The sequence below is a fragment of the Staurois parvus genome, unplaced genomic scaffold, assembly GCF_062004578.1.
Source record: "Staurois parvus isolate SC_StPar_1 unplaced genomic scaffold, SC_StPar_1.0 ptg000445l, whole genome shotgun sequence".
Taxonomy (NCBI): domain Eukaryota; kingdom Metazoa; phylum Chordata; class Amphibia; order Anura; family Ranidae; genus Staurois; species Staurois parvus.
Window position 1 is genome coordinate 3,252,021 of NW_028318241.1, and position 19,296 is coordinate 3,271,316.

At 42.6% G+C, this 19,296-nt stretch overlaps 1 protein-coding gene and 2 long non-coding RNA genes across 7 annotated transcripts in view; 1 reads left to right on the forward strand and 2 right to left on the reverse strand.

The window, feature by feature from the left end:
* LOC149453630 (3',5'-cyclic-AMP phosphodiesterase 4D) overlaps window positions 1-19,296 on the forward strand; it is a 1,049,085-nt gene that overhangs the window by 669,284 nt on the left and 360,505 nt on the right. Inside the window, exon 1 of one of the 5 annotated variants that reach the window (XM_089688057.1) lies at window positions 7,810-8,074. The exons of the other annotated variants lie outside the window; for them this stretch is intronic. Coding sequence (XP_089544183.1) covers window positions 8,010-8,074 — 65 coding nt within the window. The 5' untranslated portion in view covers window positions 7,810-8,009. Of the gene's footprint in view, window positions 1-7,809; window positions 8,075-19,296 lie in introns of those variants that run through there. 5 annotated transcript variants of the gene reach the window in all.
* LOC149453631 (uncharacterized) overlaps window positions 1-19,296 on the reverse strand; it is a 144,977-nt gene that overhangs the window by 100,723 nt on the left and 24,958 nt on the right. The gene's annotated exons all lie outside the window — the stretch shown is intronic.
* The window catches only part of LOC149453632 (uncharacterized), a 28,596-nt gene continuing 10,719 nt past the window's right edge, over window positions 1,420-19,296 (reverse strand). Inside the window, exon 2 of the long non-coding RNA XR_016314421.1 lies at window positions 1,420-2,064. This is a non-coding gene — a long non-coding RNA (uncharacterized LOC149453632). The remainder of the gene's footprint in view (window positions 2,065-19,296) is intronic.

A 19,296-nucleotide genomic window follows, 5' to 3' on the forward strand; every position in this document is an offset into this window, starting at 1 on the left:
CCCAAACCATCCTCTTTTCTCCTCCCAAGACATCTTGCTTTTTAGCTCCCTTGTTTGCTTCTCCCATGCTCACCAGGACTTCTCCAGAGCCTCTCCCTTCCTCTGAAACTCTCTGCCTCAATCTGTCTGGATATCTCCTACTCTGTCCACCTTTAAACAATCCCTGAAAACACTTCTCTTTGAGACAGCGTATCCTGCATTCACCCAATAAGTGAGCTCTTCATTTCTCCATCAGCTCATCCCTCATGATTACTTTTTTGTACCATTTGTCCTCCCTATTAGATTTTAGGTTGTCATGAGCAGGGCCCTCCTAACCTTATTGTTTTGAGTTTTATTGTAACTGTACTGTCTCTATAGTAGAGCTCTGTGCAAAATGTTGGTGCTGTATACATCCAGTATAATACTAATAGTAAGGGATCTTGTAATAAATGTTTTCACACAAGATTCATGCAACTTTTTCCTAAGATTCACACATTTTTCTAATTAAATTTAGTTTAAAAAAATGTGAATACTGGATGGAAGTGTGAATTTGATATGAAAAAATGTATAACTTGATATGCTGTATGTAAAGCAGAACTACACTGCATCTGAGCAGTATAAACCAAATAACTATTCAAGCCCTGGTTCACATCTCTGTGGGCCTCGATTTGCGTGGACACGAGAGATCATTCATTTGAATGGACTCCCGTGCCTCAGGACACGCAGGGAAGAAGTTCCTGCACTACTTTGGAAATCGCAGCCCACATGGGGTCCAAGGTTCCCAGTACAGTTGCAATTTCCAGTGCAGGTGGCGTGCCCTTAGAATTAATGGCACCCGTCCACAGGTCCCGCATTCCTCTGTGAGTGGTGTGGCTGCAGGCATTTGTGCAGGTCCCGCACCCGCACAAATGTGAAATAGGAGTAATTAATTTTTAATATTCAAAACAATCTCCACCATCCATTCATGTTTTCATACTTTATTTTGCTGAGAAATCTCTTTGAAAAACACCCTTCTGGCATTTCTGGCTGTGGCCATCTTAAGTAAGGGCAGATTTATTTACTTCCTGGAATCTGGAAAGCCATCTGTGCTTAGCTCAGCAGGGAGGGTGTGTTAAGCTGAGAAAGTCCCTCCTTCCCTCCTAAAGACTTCTGGGATGTATAACATAATTTGCCTAGGCATGAAAACCAGGAAGTAACTAAAGGGATATAAAAAAAAAGTTTAAAAAAGTAAATATGGTGTACTTTCCTATCTGTTTATTAATGCTAGCAGCATAAGGATTAAAAATAATCAATGTTGATAGAGAGAGTTCCGCTTTACGTGTTGATAATTGACTAAAAATGTGTTTAAAAAAGACTTTTTTTTCACATAATAGTAATTTATGAATGAAAACGACTCCAAATGTTTTTTTTTTTCATAAATTAATGCTGAACAAAATCGAGTTGTCAAAGAGAGGCCTTTTTATAATCTAGTGAAAAAGTTGTTTTTAGTAGACTGTACAGAGGTGTTGATGGGTGTGATGAAAGTTGTGATTTCTTGCTTTTTAAGAATTAAAGGCTCAGTATCACACATTTCCACATAATCCAGTTGTCAGTAAGCAGAATTTGAATTTTAACACCATCTTCTCCTGTTCAGAGCAGGTTTTACATACAAGTATAATAGGTTGTGCATGAGCTTTAAGTACTTGTGTGCACAGGTTTCACTTCAATTCTTAGGGAATGCAAATCCTGCTTGAAGCAGGTCACATGCACCTCCGGAAGAGGTCAATTATGAGTCAGATATACCTCTCAATGAATTATGAATGGTCTCAGAAACATCTCAAACTGATGCTACTGGCACTTGCTTGTCAACCTTTAACCCTAAAGTGTACGTCTCAAGATCTTTTCCTCTTGGAACTCCAAGCAAGCTGTTAAGGGCTGTTACAGTGCCATGGGTGAAGCCATCTTGGATTCCCCAGTGAGAGCCAAGGGACAACTGATGAAAGTCAATCACTGCCCACTATCCTTAGACTTTGTACTTGTCCATGTCTCTTCATAGGTGAATCACCTATCATGGTAGTGTGAATTCCTTGCAGCATTTGGGGGCACCTGCAGGTAAACACACAGTCAGAGCAGATCAGTGCAGGTCTTCACAGGGGAAATTTATATTGCTGCAGATGGGGTGAGAAGCAAGCGGGAATAGAGGTTCCAGCAGACAAAGCAAGTTAAATGCAGATTTTGTTGGCTGTAAAGTTACAGAGTGAATTACTGCTCAGTGCCTGCATGGTTTTGCACCAGGGAGAGTTTGTTTGAGAGGATTTTTATGCTTGTCAAGCACATGTAATTTGCTTAATGTCATTGGTCACAGGCTTGCTGGAAATGCCAGTAACATGCAATTGCATACTGCATAGAAAAAAAGATCTTACTGCTTGAGTTTACAGTCTAGATTAGTGGTCTCCAAACTGCGGCCTTGTCACTGATCCCAACAATGGGGCATAATTCTTGTCACTGATCCCAACAATGGGGCATAATTCTTGTCACTGATCCCAACAATGGGGCATAATTCTTGTCACTGATACCAACAATGGGGCACTTTTCCTGTCACTGATACCAACAATGGGGCATAATTCCTCTCACTGATATTAACAATGGGGCATAATTCCTCTCACTGATACCAACAATGGGGGATAATTCCTCTCACTGATACCAACAATGGGGCATAATTCTTGTCACTGATACCAACAATGGGGCACTTTTCCTGTCACTGATACTAACAAAGGGGCATAATTCTTGTCACTGATACCAACAATGGGGCACTTTTCCTGTCACTGATACCAACAATGGGGCATAATTCTTGTCACTGATACCAACAGTGGGGCATAATTCCTCTCACTGATACCAACAATGGGGCATGATTCGTGTCACTGATACCAACAATGGGGCACTTTTCCTGTCACTGATACCAACAATGGGGCATACTTCGTCTCACGATTATTAACAATGGGGCACTATTCCACTCACTGACATCAATGATGGGGTACTATTCCTCCCACTGACACCAACGGCAGGGCACTATACTTCCCACTGACACCAATTTATGGGGGACTATTCCTTCCCTTGATATCAACAATGGGGCAATATTTCTCCCACTAATACCAATGATGGGGCATTGTTTACTCCCATTGATGCCAGGGCATCCTCTACTTATGCTGGCCATAGTCTAGCCCCCTTAAAGTCTGAAGGGGAGTAAACTAGCCCTTTGTTCAGAAAGTTTAGAGATCCCTGGTCTAGATTAAAGAAAATAAGGTGACAGCGCCAGGCTTGTCAGATACTGAAAGGGGTGAGCGATGATGGATCAGTGACTAAAAACAAAAGCATATGCCAGATTAATTAATTAAAGCTTTTGGAGTCCCCCAAATGCTTTAGGTTATATTATATGACAAAACAGCCATTTTTAAACTCTTACATCATTCTTGTTAGCAAATTCTTGTTAACACTTGAGAGGGGATTTAATCCTTCTAACCAAACTTAAAAAAAACAGCAGCTAGAGATACACTTTAATTAAAAAAAGGTACTCTTAATTTAGTTTAATGATGTATTAGGCAATATGCCACAGCTATTATACTTAGTATGCAAGCACATGCACTTTACTCCAGTGAAAATGAATTTAAGCTTAGTTAGGAGGTGTACATTTAAAATGTAACACTTCTGATATAGAGAAGTGTCTGGGGGCTACAATACTCCCTTTAATTAGTGCATGTGGTAATTAGCTATGTAAGAATGAAAGTGGCTAAAACAAAAAAATCTAAAATCATTAGATGTTGTGGCTGCATTGAATTTCTTTTCTTAGGCTTTTTCCCTCTGTTTACACCTGATGAAGTGGCCAGTAACACCCCTCCTGTATTAGAGTGCCCCCATTCTGGATGAAGGAGCACAGACACCTTTAGATTGAAGCATAGCTAATCTGGGGGGAGGGGAGTGTTAGATGTATTAGCAGAATTAGATACACTTAGAAATGAAAGCTGAATTTCAGCTAACACTTTGTAAACAGTTACAGCATTTTTTTTTATCTTTTGGGATAAAGGTTTTACATGAATAAATAAAATCTGATCATCGTAAGCACCCCTGTCCATGTTAAATAGTTTGTCTAAACCCTGTAACTGCTACATCTACAGAACAGTTTGTACTGTTGAAAAACAGCACACCAACTGTGCAGATCTTCGGAAAAATAAAGGAAATAAAGCAAGAAAACTAATGCAGCCATCACATCTAAGAACTGGAAGGCTGAAATATACTAAATGTTTGCTTTTGGGTTTAACCCCTTGACGCCGACGTAACACAAATATGTGGCCTCACGGAACTGGGCTTTTTTCCATGGGGCCGCATATATGCATACCTGTCGTTGTGCTGGGAGTGCGTTGCACAGCGTGCTCCCAGCACGAAGACCGCGGTGTCACTGAGAGCCCCAGGTCCCGTTCTAACGATCGGGACTCGGGACTCCCGATTCCAGGTCACATGATTGCTGTGATAGCCTCTGATTGGCTATCACAATGATCAGTCACTGTACAGCCTGACCCCCTTGTTTTTTTCTCTCTCTATGAATGGAGAAGAGAGATACATTATATCTCTCTAACTCCTGGCATAGAGAGAAAAAAAATATTTAAACAAAATAAAATAAATGAATATTAAAAAAATAAAATAAAAAATAAAGAAAAAATACCTAGATCAAGGTTTGATCTAGTTCATTGTCAGGGTTAGTGTTAGGGTCAAAGGTCAAGGTAAAATGTCCAGATTTTAAAAAAATTGGTGTCAGTATGTTTTAGGTAAAAAAAGGACAAAAACAAAATGCGCACTATTGTTTCTGGGCTATACTACAGGTACAAACAACAAATAACATACACATATATGGTATTGCTGTGATCATCAAGAGCTGGAGAATTTATTTTGGGTTGTTCTTTGGTGGTTGGTTATGATAATAACAAGAAACACACAGCTAAATAAAAAAAAATTTTTTTTTTTACTATTTTGGGCCAGTTTTCCTTTGATAATAAAAAAAAATCAGGAGATATCCATTACCATTTACCACCAAATGAAAGCCCAATTTGTCCTGAAAAACACAAGGTATAATCCACCTGGATGTACAAAGCAGTTGTATGATATGTACGGTTTTACTAACTCATGTCAACGGTGCAAAATTGTGCTTAGGCATTTAGATTTGTTTTACCCTTAGGCGTGAAGGGGTTAATGTTGCTTTAAGTGAGAAAATGTCTTTTAAATGGCACTGCAATGATTACAATGGACTTTAACTGCAATTTTGAACCTGGTCGCTAAAAACTGGTTTGCACATATTTTTGGACAAGTATACATTTCTGTGCAGTGCCATGCTGATTTGGGGAAAAATGAAGTGGTCGGTGGGTAAATAAGACCCAGCAAACCTCCTCTCTTCCAAAAATATTGGCCTGAAAAATGCTTTCTGTGGTCTAATGTTGATAGGCAGAGTAATTGTTGCTCATGTGTATGGTTGCCTTCATTTGTAATATATATGCTGACCTATGTTTACATAACATTAGACCAAGCCTTGCCAATGTATTTGCCTCTGTATATGAATATTTATCGACTATCACTTAGTCACGTAGAATTGTAGAGGAAACATAAGAATAGATATCATTTATCCCCTGTCAGGTTTTATTTGCTATCTGTGTCCCTGCTGGGGAGATCATCCTCTCTATTTGTCCTAGTCAGAATTCGACAAATCTCAGGTGCCAGGACGTTATGGCGACTACAAATTGCATGCTGGTGCCTGGGTTCTCACACTGCCTCCCATTTACTTCAATGGGAAATTGCGTCCCATAAACTTCAATGGGAAATCATACAGAGTGCACTTTTTTTCTTTAGGATGCCCCCCCTCCCCAATGCACGTCATTCGCCTAGGCCAGGGGTCTCCAAGCTTTCAAAACAAAGGGCCAGTTTACTGTCCCTCAGACTTTAGGGGGGCTCGACTGTGCCCATTGGAAGCAGAAAAGGAACTATCAGTGGGAAAAAAAAACAATGCCTCAGTTTTTGTGTCAGTGGGAGGAATTGCACCCCATCATTGGTGTCATTGAGAGGAATTGTACCCCATCATTGGTTTTAGTGGGCTCCATTGTTGGTGTCAAAGGAGGAATTGTGCCCCATCATTTGTGTGATTGAGAGGAATTCTGCCTCATCATTGATGTCAGTGAGAGGAATTATGCCCCATTGTTGGTATTTATGGATGAAATACTGCCCCAAGGGCCAGATAAAAGCAAGCAAAGGGCCGCTTCTGGCCTCCGGTCCGCAGTTTAGAGACCACTGGCATGCATTATGCCTGCTGTGCTTCCTGGGATATGCGTGTCACTTATCCCGGGAGGCTTAGTCCTTCATTGAGAATGGAGGAGCGGGGTGGGCATAGCACCGCATCATTGTGAGGTCTGGCAGCTGAACCCAGAAGATCTGGCGGGCCTCTCAATGACATCACTTAAGAAGATGGCCACACGGGACCAAGCGGGGGCAGAATTCTGAGAGAATTCTGCAGGACAGTGCTGGATCTGCTGTGCAGGTGAGTATATGAAATGGTTACAACCCGCAACAATGTGTAGGCTGGGCTTAAAAAGAAAAAGTAGAGTAGAGAGGTTGGAGATCTGCTTGTAAGATGTGTTCAGGGTAAGGCTGCATGCTGTTACAATGTTACTTTAGGCAAGGTTCACACCATTAAGGTGCAACGGCACATTAATTCCCACTTGTCATGTGTAAAACAGCCTATTCATTTTAATGGGTTGTCCCATGTAGGAGAAACACCGTGTGGTTTCTAATGCAAGGGGAAACACTCACATTAGTAGATGTGTGTGGATGCCAGTAACATGCAATGGTACCATTGTGTGTCTTCTAAAGGGCAATGTGCTTCTGTGTGTGTCGGGAAAGCGCACAATTTTTTGCACATTTATGACACGCACAAGGTGTGAACCTAGCCTTCAGGATGGATGGAAATTCGGTCGGTTCAGTAGGGACCAGCCAAATTTCCATCAATGTATGGGCAGGCTAATTGTACCCAAGTCGACTTATCGATCGACTTGAGTACAACCTTTCTGTCAGATTTTTCTGCATGCGATTACTGCCAGCAGAAAATCGCATCATCTATGGGCTGCCTTAGAGCAGTTGAGAGAGGAATCAATGATTCAAGCTGTAGCATTGTAAGGAATCTGTCGCACAATCATGGCTCATGTTTAGCATTGCCTTGCTGTATGACAGAATTGGTAAATGCCCCCCATTATGTTTTGGGGTTCTTAAGTAATCTTCAGACATGAAAATGTGCATTTTAACATGTGTGCAAAAAATGGGAACTGAGAAAAAAAGAAACACTTTAGCAGCAAGGGTTAAAACTTCTTAAAGGTACCAATGTCCTTTTTTTCCCCAGTGAACACATTGTCAGCGTGTTTGGTTTGGTGGCATGCATTATTGTGAACGCAGTGTATGTAAGACGTTGCCAGTCATTATGGGCGTATAACCAAGTCATAGTACACAGGTAGATCGCGTGTGACAATGGGTGGATTAAAGATTGCATTGTTCTTCTGGACATTCAGTGAGTTCGCTCAGCAGTTACTAATGAAAGTGACATTTCTTTGGCATGTCGGAATGATTTTTTTTTTTCCTTTGTGTCTTAATATGATTCTTGCCCTCTGCGGGTTCCTCTTTCCAATGTAACCTTATCACATCCAGCGACAGAGTGAAAGAAAGCTCAAGAGGCTCGTTCAGCTGCAGCTGAGGTTTCATGTGACCTACATGGAGAATACACTGAAACAGCAGTTCCTCCCCTGGAAATTTAAGACACAGGATAGAAGCTCTGTCACTTCCTAACATTCAGCTGAATGGAAGTCAGTGATAGGAAGCAGAGCTCCTACAGCAGCCTTCTGTGTCTGCTGGGACTGAACCTGACAAGTCTTCCCGAGCCTACCCCTGTACAGGGCACTATGGATTACAGTATAACTAGTAGGAGACCTGCGTTTTAGTTTAAACACTGACTTATTTGCCGATTCAACATGAGTATTGTCCTCAAGCCAAGATCCCGATCCACCAGCTCCCTCAAGACAACAGATGGGCTCTGGTAAAGTATATTCCGTAGCTGTCATTGCACCGTGCTGTGTAGTATTGCAGAACTGTTTACAATTGTATTGCAGCGTGTCCAATCATGGAGTCATTTCTATGTATACCGATGGCTGAATCCTGGCTGGTATTGGATTTCTGAGCAACATAAATGAAAGCTTTGCAGAAGATATATAATGTTTTTCAGTGATTAGAAATCTGCAGAAAATATAATATATTCTAAATAATGCACATTTGTTCTCAACTTTTCAATAGTTAGTGCTTTAGTCTGACTGTACAGCTCAGGTGTTTACACATATAAAATAGAAACTAATGTGAAGCTGATTTGTCCAGTTCTCATTCATGGCCATTAGATAGCTTAGAGCTACAGTTGATCTGAATTATGTAATTGGCCATATTTGAAGATAATTTTCAGGGACAAAGTCGTTTTGTGTTGTACTGAATCACATTGCTCAGGATTCTGGCCATGATAACAGTGGTACTCTCCAGCATCATGATAACATGCTTCTCACATTTCAGTTGTCAATGCTTGTCCATAGTAAATGATAACGTACAAGGCCAAGATGGATTAAATGCATGTATAGAACTGAGACAGCCACTTACAAGACATATGCGATTCTTTGGGGTATACATTGTATTTAGGGACAAAAAAGATGGACAGGACTTACAGAATCTGGGACTTTCTCTTGAAAAAGGGACTGTAACAAACATGATTAACCACTTGAGCTCCAGCAAGTTTTACCCCCTTCAAGACCAAAATATTTTTGCTATTCCGCACTGCACTAATTTAGCTGGCAATTGCTCAGTCATGCAACACTGTACCTATATGAAATGTATATCGTTTTTTCAAAACAAAAAGAGATTTCGTTTGGTGGTAGTATTCGATCACCACATAGTTTTATATTTTTTATTATATAAACAAAAAAAGACCGAACATTTTGAAAACAAAAAAAAAAACATTATTTTCTACTTTCTGTTATAGAGCATATCCAATTAAAAAGAAATTCGTCATAAATTTAGGTCAAAACGTATTCTGCTACATGTGTTTGGTAAAAAAAATAGAAGTGTATACTAATTGGTTTGTGTGAACGCTATAGTGTCTACAAACGGTGATATATACATTGGAATTTATGCAGCTATGATGCTGATAATGGCGGTGATCAGCAACTTCTAGTGGGACTGTGATAGGCGTTATGGCACTAACATACCCTTACTGTGAGGTAAACTAACTGACACTGACATCGCTAGTGGCACTAATACAGTGACCAGATATAATACTGTACACTGTTACTGTACTAATGACACTGCCTGGGAAGGGGTTAACATCAAGGGGCAATCAAAGGGTTAAAGTGGTAGTAAAGTCTACCTTGTTTACTTGTACCTCCAGGTAAGCCTAAAATAAGACTTACCTGTAGGTACAGTAAATATCTCCTAAATGTGCACTGTTTAAGACATTTTTACTATAGTAGCAGCCGGTGACGTCAACAGCAGATGCGCACTGCGCTCTCATTGCTGTCATTGGACGGCAAGCCGTAGCCGTGACTCATCGTGGCTCGGCCGGTGTCAGAAGGAAGATGGAAGCGCTATCAGCGGTGATGGCGCACCACTGGAGGGCCTCGTTCTAAGGTAAATTTGTCATATTGTGCTAGTTTGCAATGCATCCTAGCACATTATGCTATTATTTTGCAGGGGGCAATTTGCCTAACAAGCGTAATGTGTGTAATATGTGCTCCTTCTAACAGATCTAGCTGTGTTTTCTCTCTGCTTTGCAGAGAGAAGAAACAGCCAGATTGTTGATCTGTGTACAGAGCCCTGTGTTGTTTGTAAACACAGAGTTCTGTGTTGTGATTTGACACAGTCGATCAGCAGGTCTCAGCCATAAATCATTAGCCAGGACCTGCTGACAAAATCCCACTGTGTTTAACTGCGGCACGGGATCTGATGTCCCTCTCTGACATACATACACATGCTAGGGCCAGGTTAGACAGGGATCATTTAACAGCTTTCCCGCCGCCCTATAGCAGATATACTGCTACAGGACGGCAGGTGTACGCAAAATCACGTATGCAGTATATATGTGATTTTGCATTTACGGGTAGGGGGCGCGCACACTCCCTACCTGCTATTCGCGGCCTCGGCTGTCAATCACCGGGTCCCGGCTGGTGATTACTCACCAGCACCCAATGATCGCCGAGCATTACCAAGGTGGGGAGAGAACTGTGTGTAAATAATACAGTTCTCTCCCTTGTCAGCTCCTGCACACTGCTTTGTATGGCTCTTCATAGCAGAGCCATACAAAGGAGTATGCTTACAGTTGAGAACACAGACGCAGCTTACAGTAAAACAGCACACAGCACACAGTTAACCCTTTGATCGCCACATGTTAACCCCTTCCTGCCTAGTGCCATTAGTACAGTGTCTGCTTTTTATTAGCACTGATCACTGTATTGGTGTCACTGGGGATGTTAGTGGCACCAAGTCAGTTCCCCCCAGTGTCAGAATGCCCGCCACAGTCCATCTGTAAATCGCTGATCGCCGCCATTACTAGTGAAAAAAAAATAATCCCAGTATATATACCGCCATTTGTAAACGCTATAACTTTCACGTAAACCAATTAATTTACACGTATTGGGATTTTTTTTTTTAGCAAGACATAGCGGAATACATTTTGGCCTAAATTTATGATGACATTTGATTTTTTTTTATTTTTTTACTGGACATGTTTAATAGCAAAAAGTCTAATTTAGTTGGGAAGTTTTTTTCTCTAAATTGTCGGCCTTTTTTTTTATAGCACAAAAAAAACCACAAAGTCGATCAAATACCACAGAAAGAAAGCTCTATTTGTGGGGAAAAAAAGAGCGTAAATTTCATTTGGGTAACCGCGCAATTGTCAGTTAAAGTAACACAGCACCGTAACACAAAAAAATGGCCTGGTCAGGAAGGGGGGTAAATCCTCTGGAAGGCAAGTGGTTAACCTACCAATGTCTTTGTGGGAGGAAACCCATGCAAGAATAGGGAGAACATGCTAACTCCATGCGGCTAGCGTCCTGTTTGGGATCCAACCTGAGGGCTGCAAGGGAGGAAGGTTAACCAAATTTGAATGTACCATACAAGACCATCAAAACATCCATGCCAATACAACAAATAGGTGGAAGCTGATTAACCTAACAGAAGGTGTTTTAATTGGGAAGTAAACTGAAGCCGCAAACAAACATGATAACATGAAAACCTCATGTGTACAGACCCCTGGTGCAAACTAAACTCAGGAGCACAAAGCTGCTTGACTATGCCAGTAGGCACCGTTTGTCCCTAGCTCCTCCTGGTTTAGGTAGATTCTTTGTTGTGGCTCATGGTCTATGTGGGTACACGTGGTATATGCCTTGTCTAAATGGGGGTAAGGTAAAAACGTCTTTGGTGGGTCCTGTTCCTCTTCAAACAATTCAAAACTATTATTTATGTGTGGCATTGCTGCAAATACTGACCTTTCCAAATCTTGTATGAGTTCCTAAGCAAATACATATTTTACATAGTGATGTGGGCACGGTATTTATTGTGTGTCATTAACTCGTCTTATCTGTGTAAGCGCAGAGACCAGGACATCATGATAGCACTGCAAATATGTACACTGGCTACATGGCATTCAGAGTACAGATACTAATAGAAAAATGATTGTTATTTACACCAAGAGAGTAACAGTGATTTATAAGCAGTGTCCTCGTCAGACAAATGCGTAAAGGGAAAGCTATTGTGTATTGCAAATATACAGGTTTGTAGGTGCAGACAGTGGTTCCAGGATAGGTCCCCAAAGAACATATTGCTGTTCATTATATCTAATATTCAGGAATATTTACAAAACATCATTTTAATGAGCATGTATTCACTAATTTTTTTTTTTTTGTTAAGTCCGCAGACGTGCAACTATAAACGAAAAACCCGTAAGTGTATCACAAAAAAAGTGCAAGTGCAAAACACCACACGAAAAAGTGCACTTAGGGGTGTGCTGTGTCCTACCCCTAAAGGGGCTTGGACCACTTACCATGATCCCCCGGGGCACGAGGCTCCTGACGGGGACAAGGTTCCCAATTGGTCCTCCTGGCCAAAAGGCCTGGTGGACCACCGTTCCAGCCGAAGCCAGACACACAGTACTTGGTCAGGGGACTCTCCCGAAGAAAAACCCCCTAGGGATCAGGGGAGGAAGGAACCAAAAGGCCACACATCCTCCCCCTAGACTTCAGGGTAGGCCCGAGGACCCACACCCTCCATCCGTGAAAACACACACATAAGCGAAAGAAAAAGTGACAAACGTGGGAGGTGTAAATAAATTAAATAAATAGAAAATAAAAAAGTGGTACCGTGCCAAATTGTGCACAGACCAGGCCCTGAGGCCCGTAGCAAAAATTGCCCTGGTCCTAGCCAAAAGGCCTGGTCCCTAGGGCGCTGTGCAAAAAGAGTGTAAAAACAGTGACCATGTGCCATCTTCACACAGTGGGGTCCCACACCCAGGTGTTACTAGTGGCACCCCTGAGAGCGTCTACTCAGGGGGCACTGAGTTTGCAGACTTTCTGCCTCCTCAGCCCCTGGCCAGACCAAGGTAGATCCGTCCAAATCAGGAGGTACTGGGTCTTTCCAGTCTTCTCGGAGGAATTACTCCCAGGGCCCCAACATAACTCGTGGTGCTCCCCGGTTTCTGTCCCTCCGGTACTAGCCTTCCGGACCCCCATCATACCAGTGAGGGTACTATACAACAGCCATTCCCGCAAAGCTAGAATGGCCGGGAGCACCCCCACTGGACACTGATAAGAACAGATACTACACTTGATCTTAGCCAAAAGGCCGAGTGTATTCACTAATGATTTATGTAAAGCAAACCTGATTACATTATAAAATACCATGCAACGTCCCCAACTTTACCACAACCACTGTAAAGGTCCCAGTACTTCCGGTCATGGCGAAGCAATGTATCACCTACCTTCCTGCAATGAAGCGTTTTGGCTTTCGGGAAGGTGGGGGGAATCATTGTTCACGGTGCTGGGTATTATTTGAGTATTATAGAGTGATTGCCAGTGGCATTGCATAGATCTGAGCAGCAGTAAACTATAGGGTTTTAATATTTGACAGGTTTGTTTTAACTAACGAACAGCCTTGGTAGCTCTTACCTTTGACACACTACTCCTATAACCCTTGTCCAATGTCTCTGTACAGCTTCCTTATTAAGTCATCAAATGTATTTTTACATAGAACTAGTATAAGTACCTGCATTTCTCTTATTAAGTATTAACTTTCTGTGATCCCTGTGCAGCATTTGTCAGTATGGGAGAGGGTGGGACAGTTTTCTGAACCAGATAGGCTTTACTGCCTTGTGTACATGCTTGCAGGAGGTTACAGAAGGATGACCAATAAGGGATGAGGAGGATCCTTGACCAGGCTGTATTGCTTACTTGTATACTGTAATGCACAGGTGTCAAACTGGCGGCCCTCCAACTGTTGCACAACTACAAGTCCCATGAGGCATTGCAAGGCTGACAGTTATAAGAAGGACTCCCACAGGCCGAAGCATGATGGGACTTGTAGTTCTGCAACAGCTGGAGGGCCATCAGTTTGACACCCCTGCTGTAATGTGTAAGGCTCAGTTCACAATAGCTTTGCCAGCAGGTGTCAGGCGTTTTGGAAGCGTTTTTAACGCTTCTCAAACACCTATGAAAATTCTGCATATGGCAGCACACAGAGCTGTTCACACTGAAGCGTTAGCGTTGCGTCGCGGCAAAACGTATGCCTCATGTCGAGTCAGGAGGAGTTGAAGCCTTCCATTCAAGTCTATGGTGCCGTTCCGCAAATGCCTGGCAGGCGTTTGCGGTGCGGTTGTGACGCGGTTGTGACGCGGTTGCGGAGCGTTACTACCATTTAACTTCACTATTGGTGTTTGTGGTGCGGTTTTAACGCTTGGCAAACGCCTATCAACCACCTCAAAACCACGCATGGAGCGCTTGGGGAGCATTAAAAACGCTTCCCAAACGCCTGTCAAGCGCTATAGGGGTGTTTGGCAAGATTTAGAAATAAAGTCAAGTGTGAACGAGCTCTTAGGATGTCTGGATCACAAGACTGCTTTGACAGAGTGACAAATCGTGTGGCAGTCCACATACAGTATATGTATTTCAACTTTGTATTTAGCTGTTTGCCTGTTTTGGTTTTAGTTGAGTATTAGGCCACATGCACACAGGGCATTTTTACTGCTGCTTTTAGGGTTTGTTCACACTTGACTAAATTTCTAACTTTTAACAAACAATCCTATAGTGTTAGTATGGGCGCTAAACAGGCGTTAATGAGCTTTAGTATGGGCGCTAGACAGGCGTTAATGAGCTTTAGTATGGGCGCTAGACAGGCGTTAATGAGCTTTAGTATGGGTTCTAGACAGGCGTTAATGAGCTTTAGTATGGGCGCTAGACAGGCGTTAATGAGCTTTAGTATGGGCGCTAAACAGGCGTTAATGAGCTTTAGTATGGGCGCTAGACAGGCGTTAATGAGCTTTAGTATGGGCGCTAGACAGGCGTTAATGAGCTTTAGTATGGGCGCTAGACAGGCGTTAATAAGCTTTAGTATGGGCCCTAGACAGGCGTTAATGAGCTTTAGTATGGTCCCTAGACAGGCGTTAATGAGCTTTAGTATGGGCCCTGGACAGGCGTTAATGAGCTTTAGTATGGGCGCAAGACAGGCGTTAATGAGCTTTAGTATGGGCGCAAGACAGGCGTTAATGAGCTTTAGTATGGGCGCAAGACAGGCGTTAATGAGCTTTAGTATGGGCTCTAGACAGGCGTTAATGAGCTTTAGTATGGGCGCTAGACAGGCGTTAATGAGCTTTAGTATGGGCGCTAGACAGGCGTTAATGAGCTTTAGTATGGGTGCTAGACAGGCGTTAATGAGCTTTAGTATGGGCGCTAAACAGGCATTAATGAGCTTTAGTATGGGTGTTAGACTAGCATTTTTTAAGCATTTAAAACCCTCCCCAAACACCCTATGTGTGGTTTTGATGCGTTTTATAATTGTTTTACAAGCGTTAAAACCTCACCACAAACACCTATGATTAACTGTAATGTTATTAATGCTCCACAACCGCACTGCAAACACCCTACAAACGCCTGCCAGCGCATTTGCGGAGCATCACCATAGACTTGAATGGGAGGTGTTGAAAGGCTTCAAACTCCTCCAGACTGGACATGAGGCTTCAATTTTTTGATAATGTGAACAGCACTGTGTGTTGTCCATAGTAATATTTGCATAGGAGGTTACGGAGCGTTAAAAATGCCCCTCAAACACCTGCTTTCAATGCTAGTGTGAATTAGACCTTAGGGGCATCAGCCATTTTTTGTTTCTGCTTCCAAACGCCCCTCCATTTGGGTAAATGTGTCCTTTCACACATAGACTTTTAGCATTGTTTAGTGGCAGGAGATTTCAGAGGAAGGAAAAAAAACACTGCCAGTGCATCCAGGAACACCTGCGTTTTTTCAGCAAAAACGCTTGGCGCTTGTAAACGTTAATGTTTAGCGCTTGAGCATTGATTCATTTCAATGGCCAGAATAAGTTATTATTCTGCCCAATGAAATGAATTAACGCCCAAGCACTTGACACCTGTAAATATGCCTAAACGCTTGTTAAAGTGCTAGACACTTTTACAAGCATCAGGTTTTTCTTTTTGCAAAAACGCTGCTGCCAGGAGGAAAAGCTTTTTGCGTCCTGTGTGCACGAGGCTTTAGTGAGTTGAATTGCCTGCTGTTGTGTTTCCCATAGGCTCCAATGGAAAAATTTCCGTGCAATAGTCCCAACAAGTGTGTTACTCTCCAGATGCTGAACTTCCCAGATGTTTTATGTTACATCATTGAAAAGCCAATGGGGCAATAGCTATGTAATAGAGACGGATTGGCGACTCTGTGGTTGACAGCACTGGAGGTTGGGCTGCAGCTTTTTTATTTTCAGCTGCTTCCAGGGGATCCCTTTTTAGTGTGATTGTCTAAACTGAAATGGGACTTTAAATAATTCATCCATTCTAAGTGGATATATTTCCTAAAAATTAAATCTGTATTGAAAAAATATGGAATCTGCCATGGGTGACCTCCGTTTGTAATTGCAGGTTGCCTGGCTGCCTCTGACCTCAGTACCTTCTTGACCATGGATCAGCTGAATTTCAATTCATGTATGGGCTAGCTGGTTGTACACATGTCATTTATCGATCGACTTGTTTACAAACAGCCTGTCAGATTATTCCCGAATGACCATTGGCAGCGGCTACACCCGCCAAACACTGATCATTGTATTCCGCAGGCGGGGAAGGCTCCTTGCTGGCAAAATATAATAGCTCAGTGGGAAAGATTCCCGCATCCACTTTTGAATGTGTGGACAATGCAATCAGCTAATTTTTTTTTGTTCAACTCACTGGTTGAATAAAAAAAAAAAAAAGAACCATGTATGGCTTGCCTTACAGAGGCTAAAAGTAACGAAGCCTTTGGAATCTAGGCAGTTCACATTTTCAAAAGTAGGGTTCAGCAATGGTAGCCTTCATATTTTTCTCAGTACAGATTTTTTTTTAACTCTTGCCACCCATGTAATGCTTATGTGATGTGGCAGAGAGGATGGGCTTTATCACCCACGTGCCACATACTGCATGTGTCCATGGGGAGCAGAGCTTTCTGCACTGGGAGCATGCTGACTCTGCACTTCCAGCACAGTGACCAAGCTGTCAAAGACAGCTCTTGGTCTCTACACCCCCTCGGTCTCCGCCCGAATCACACACCTGCTGAGCGACATATCAGACTGGATGTCGCTCCACTTCCTTAAACTGAACCTCTCCAAAACGGAGTTTCTTGTCTTCCCCCCAGCCCGGACACCACCCCCCATTGACTTCTCTATCACATCGAACAACGCTACCATCAAACCCGCCCTGCAGGCCAGAGTACTTGGTGTCATTCTGGACTCCAACCTATCCTTCCAGCCCCAAGTCCAATCTTTAACAAACTCGTGCAGACTCCACCTCTGCAACATTGCCAAAATCTGCACGTTCCTAACCCCAGAAACCACTAAACAGCTCATCCACTCCCTCATCATATCATGACTCGACTACTGCAACTCCCTCCTCACTGGCCTGCCTCGCCGCTGGCTATCCCCACTTCAGTCGATCCTGAATACGGCTGCCAGACTCATTCACCTTTCCAACCGCTCCGTCTCCGCCACCCCCCTCTGCCAATCCCTCCACTGGCTTCTGATTGCGCAATGGATCAAATTCAAAATCCTAACACTGACATACAAAGCTGTCCACCATACTGCCCCGTACTACATCACTGACCTAATATCCAAGTACCGCCCAGCACGCACACTCCGCTCCTCACAAGACCACCTTCTCTCTAGTTCCCTGGTCTCCTCCTCCCATGCCCGCCTCCAGGACTTCTCCAGGGTGTCACTCATCCTCTGGAACTCCCTGCCCCAACCCATCAGATTATCACCTACTCTCCTCTCCTTTAGGCGCACCCTGAAAACCGACCTCTTCAGGGAAGCCTACCCCACCCCGTGCTAACTTGCCGTAGATTGTAAACTCGAAAGAGCAGGGCCCTCAATCCCCACATGTTTTGCATTGTATTGGTATTGTTCTGTCACATGTTCTGTCCCCCATTGTAATGTACAGCGCTGAGCGAACTATTGGCACTTTATAAATACTGTATACTAATAATAATGAATGGGAGCCAGCAGGACTGGCTCCCAATCATGCGACCACTGTGACAGCCAATCACAGCGGTCATGTGATTGACTGGTTCTTTCTGCTGCCTGAAGGGGTTAAACATGTATTGTTTTTTACATTACAGGTCTGCCAAAAGCACCTGCACATATATCTCTTCTATTGTTAAGATAGCACATACCCCATATCTCTCCACAAAGGCTTCTAAATGACTAAACAGATTACAGATTGAAGAGTAAATAATCCATTATTCATATCCGCCTTGTTTTCTTGTATTATACTGGTGGAAAGTATGTGCAGAGACAGATCACTGGGAAAGTTTAAGGCAATCGTTTGTTTTCTCTGTAGAGTGTCTTGTTTGCTCTGCTGTGTTATATTATTTTGTTTTGTGAGATTGCTGGCTTTGGTTTGTTTAAAGAAACTCAAAAGCAAATAAACATTAGAGCAGTTAGCAGACTGAAGATTCAATAATGGCCAGCTTGGTGGGCAATGCTAATACCCCTGTGTGCACTGCTTTTCCCCTACAATTTCAGAGGATGTGCTAAAAAAAAAAAAAAAAGTAGTTCTGCTTTAAAAGATATTTACCTCTTTTGCTTGTTTTGGAATTACTTTACGTTTTAAGTTATTTGTTTAGTTTTATGTACAATTTGGGGTTGGCCAGGTTCACACTACCTGTAGAGGAGAATGTTCTGTTTTTTCTCTGCAGGTAGTGTCTGTACTCGGCAGGCTTTGGGACTGTCTTCCCCTATTTTCAAATTAACTTTATAGAAATGTCACAAAGTGACATTCTAAAAATTTCAGAGCTGCTTTGCATAAAAATGCAGGGTGTGACAGAGAGCCGTGGAGCTGTGTGGAACAATGCAGACATTTCACTGTTTTTTGTGCCGCTCTGCCGCACAGATGACAGCTGTGTGGAAGTGCAAATGGAGCACACCAAAACCCATTGTTTTCTGTGTACCCTTGCAGGGAGCTGTGGTTTTCTTCTGCGTAAAAATACAGCTCTTGAACTGCTATTCACTTTGCAAGGGAATTTTCCCTAGGCTTAGTGAATGTGGTATAGATTCACTTTGCAAAGTCTACTTAATCATGATCAAGAAAAAAAAAAGAAAAAAATGTTTCTTACGCACATAGGGGTTGATTTATTAAGGGCAAATAGACTGTACACTTTGCAAGCGCAGTTGCACTCTGAAAGGGCATTTGCTCCAGAGCTTAGTAAATGAGGGGAAGCTCTGCTAACTTTCATTATCCAATCATGTTCAAGCAAATTTATATAAATTTTTTTCTTGCATGATTGTGTATTAATTGCAAAGTGAAGCTTTACCTCATTTACTAAGCTCTGGAGCAACTGCCCTTGCGGAGTACACAGTCTATTTGCCTTTAGTAAATCAACCCCATAATACGGTTTGGTTTGATTCACTGATAAACCAATGTCCTCATATTCCTATCAGTTAACAGTTGTAAATAATCCAAAGTACACAGACTCTGGTGTAGACACAGACATCCAG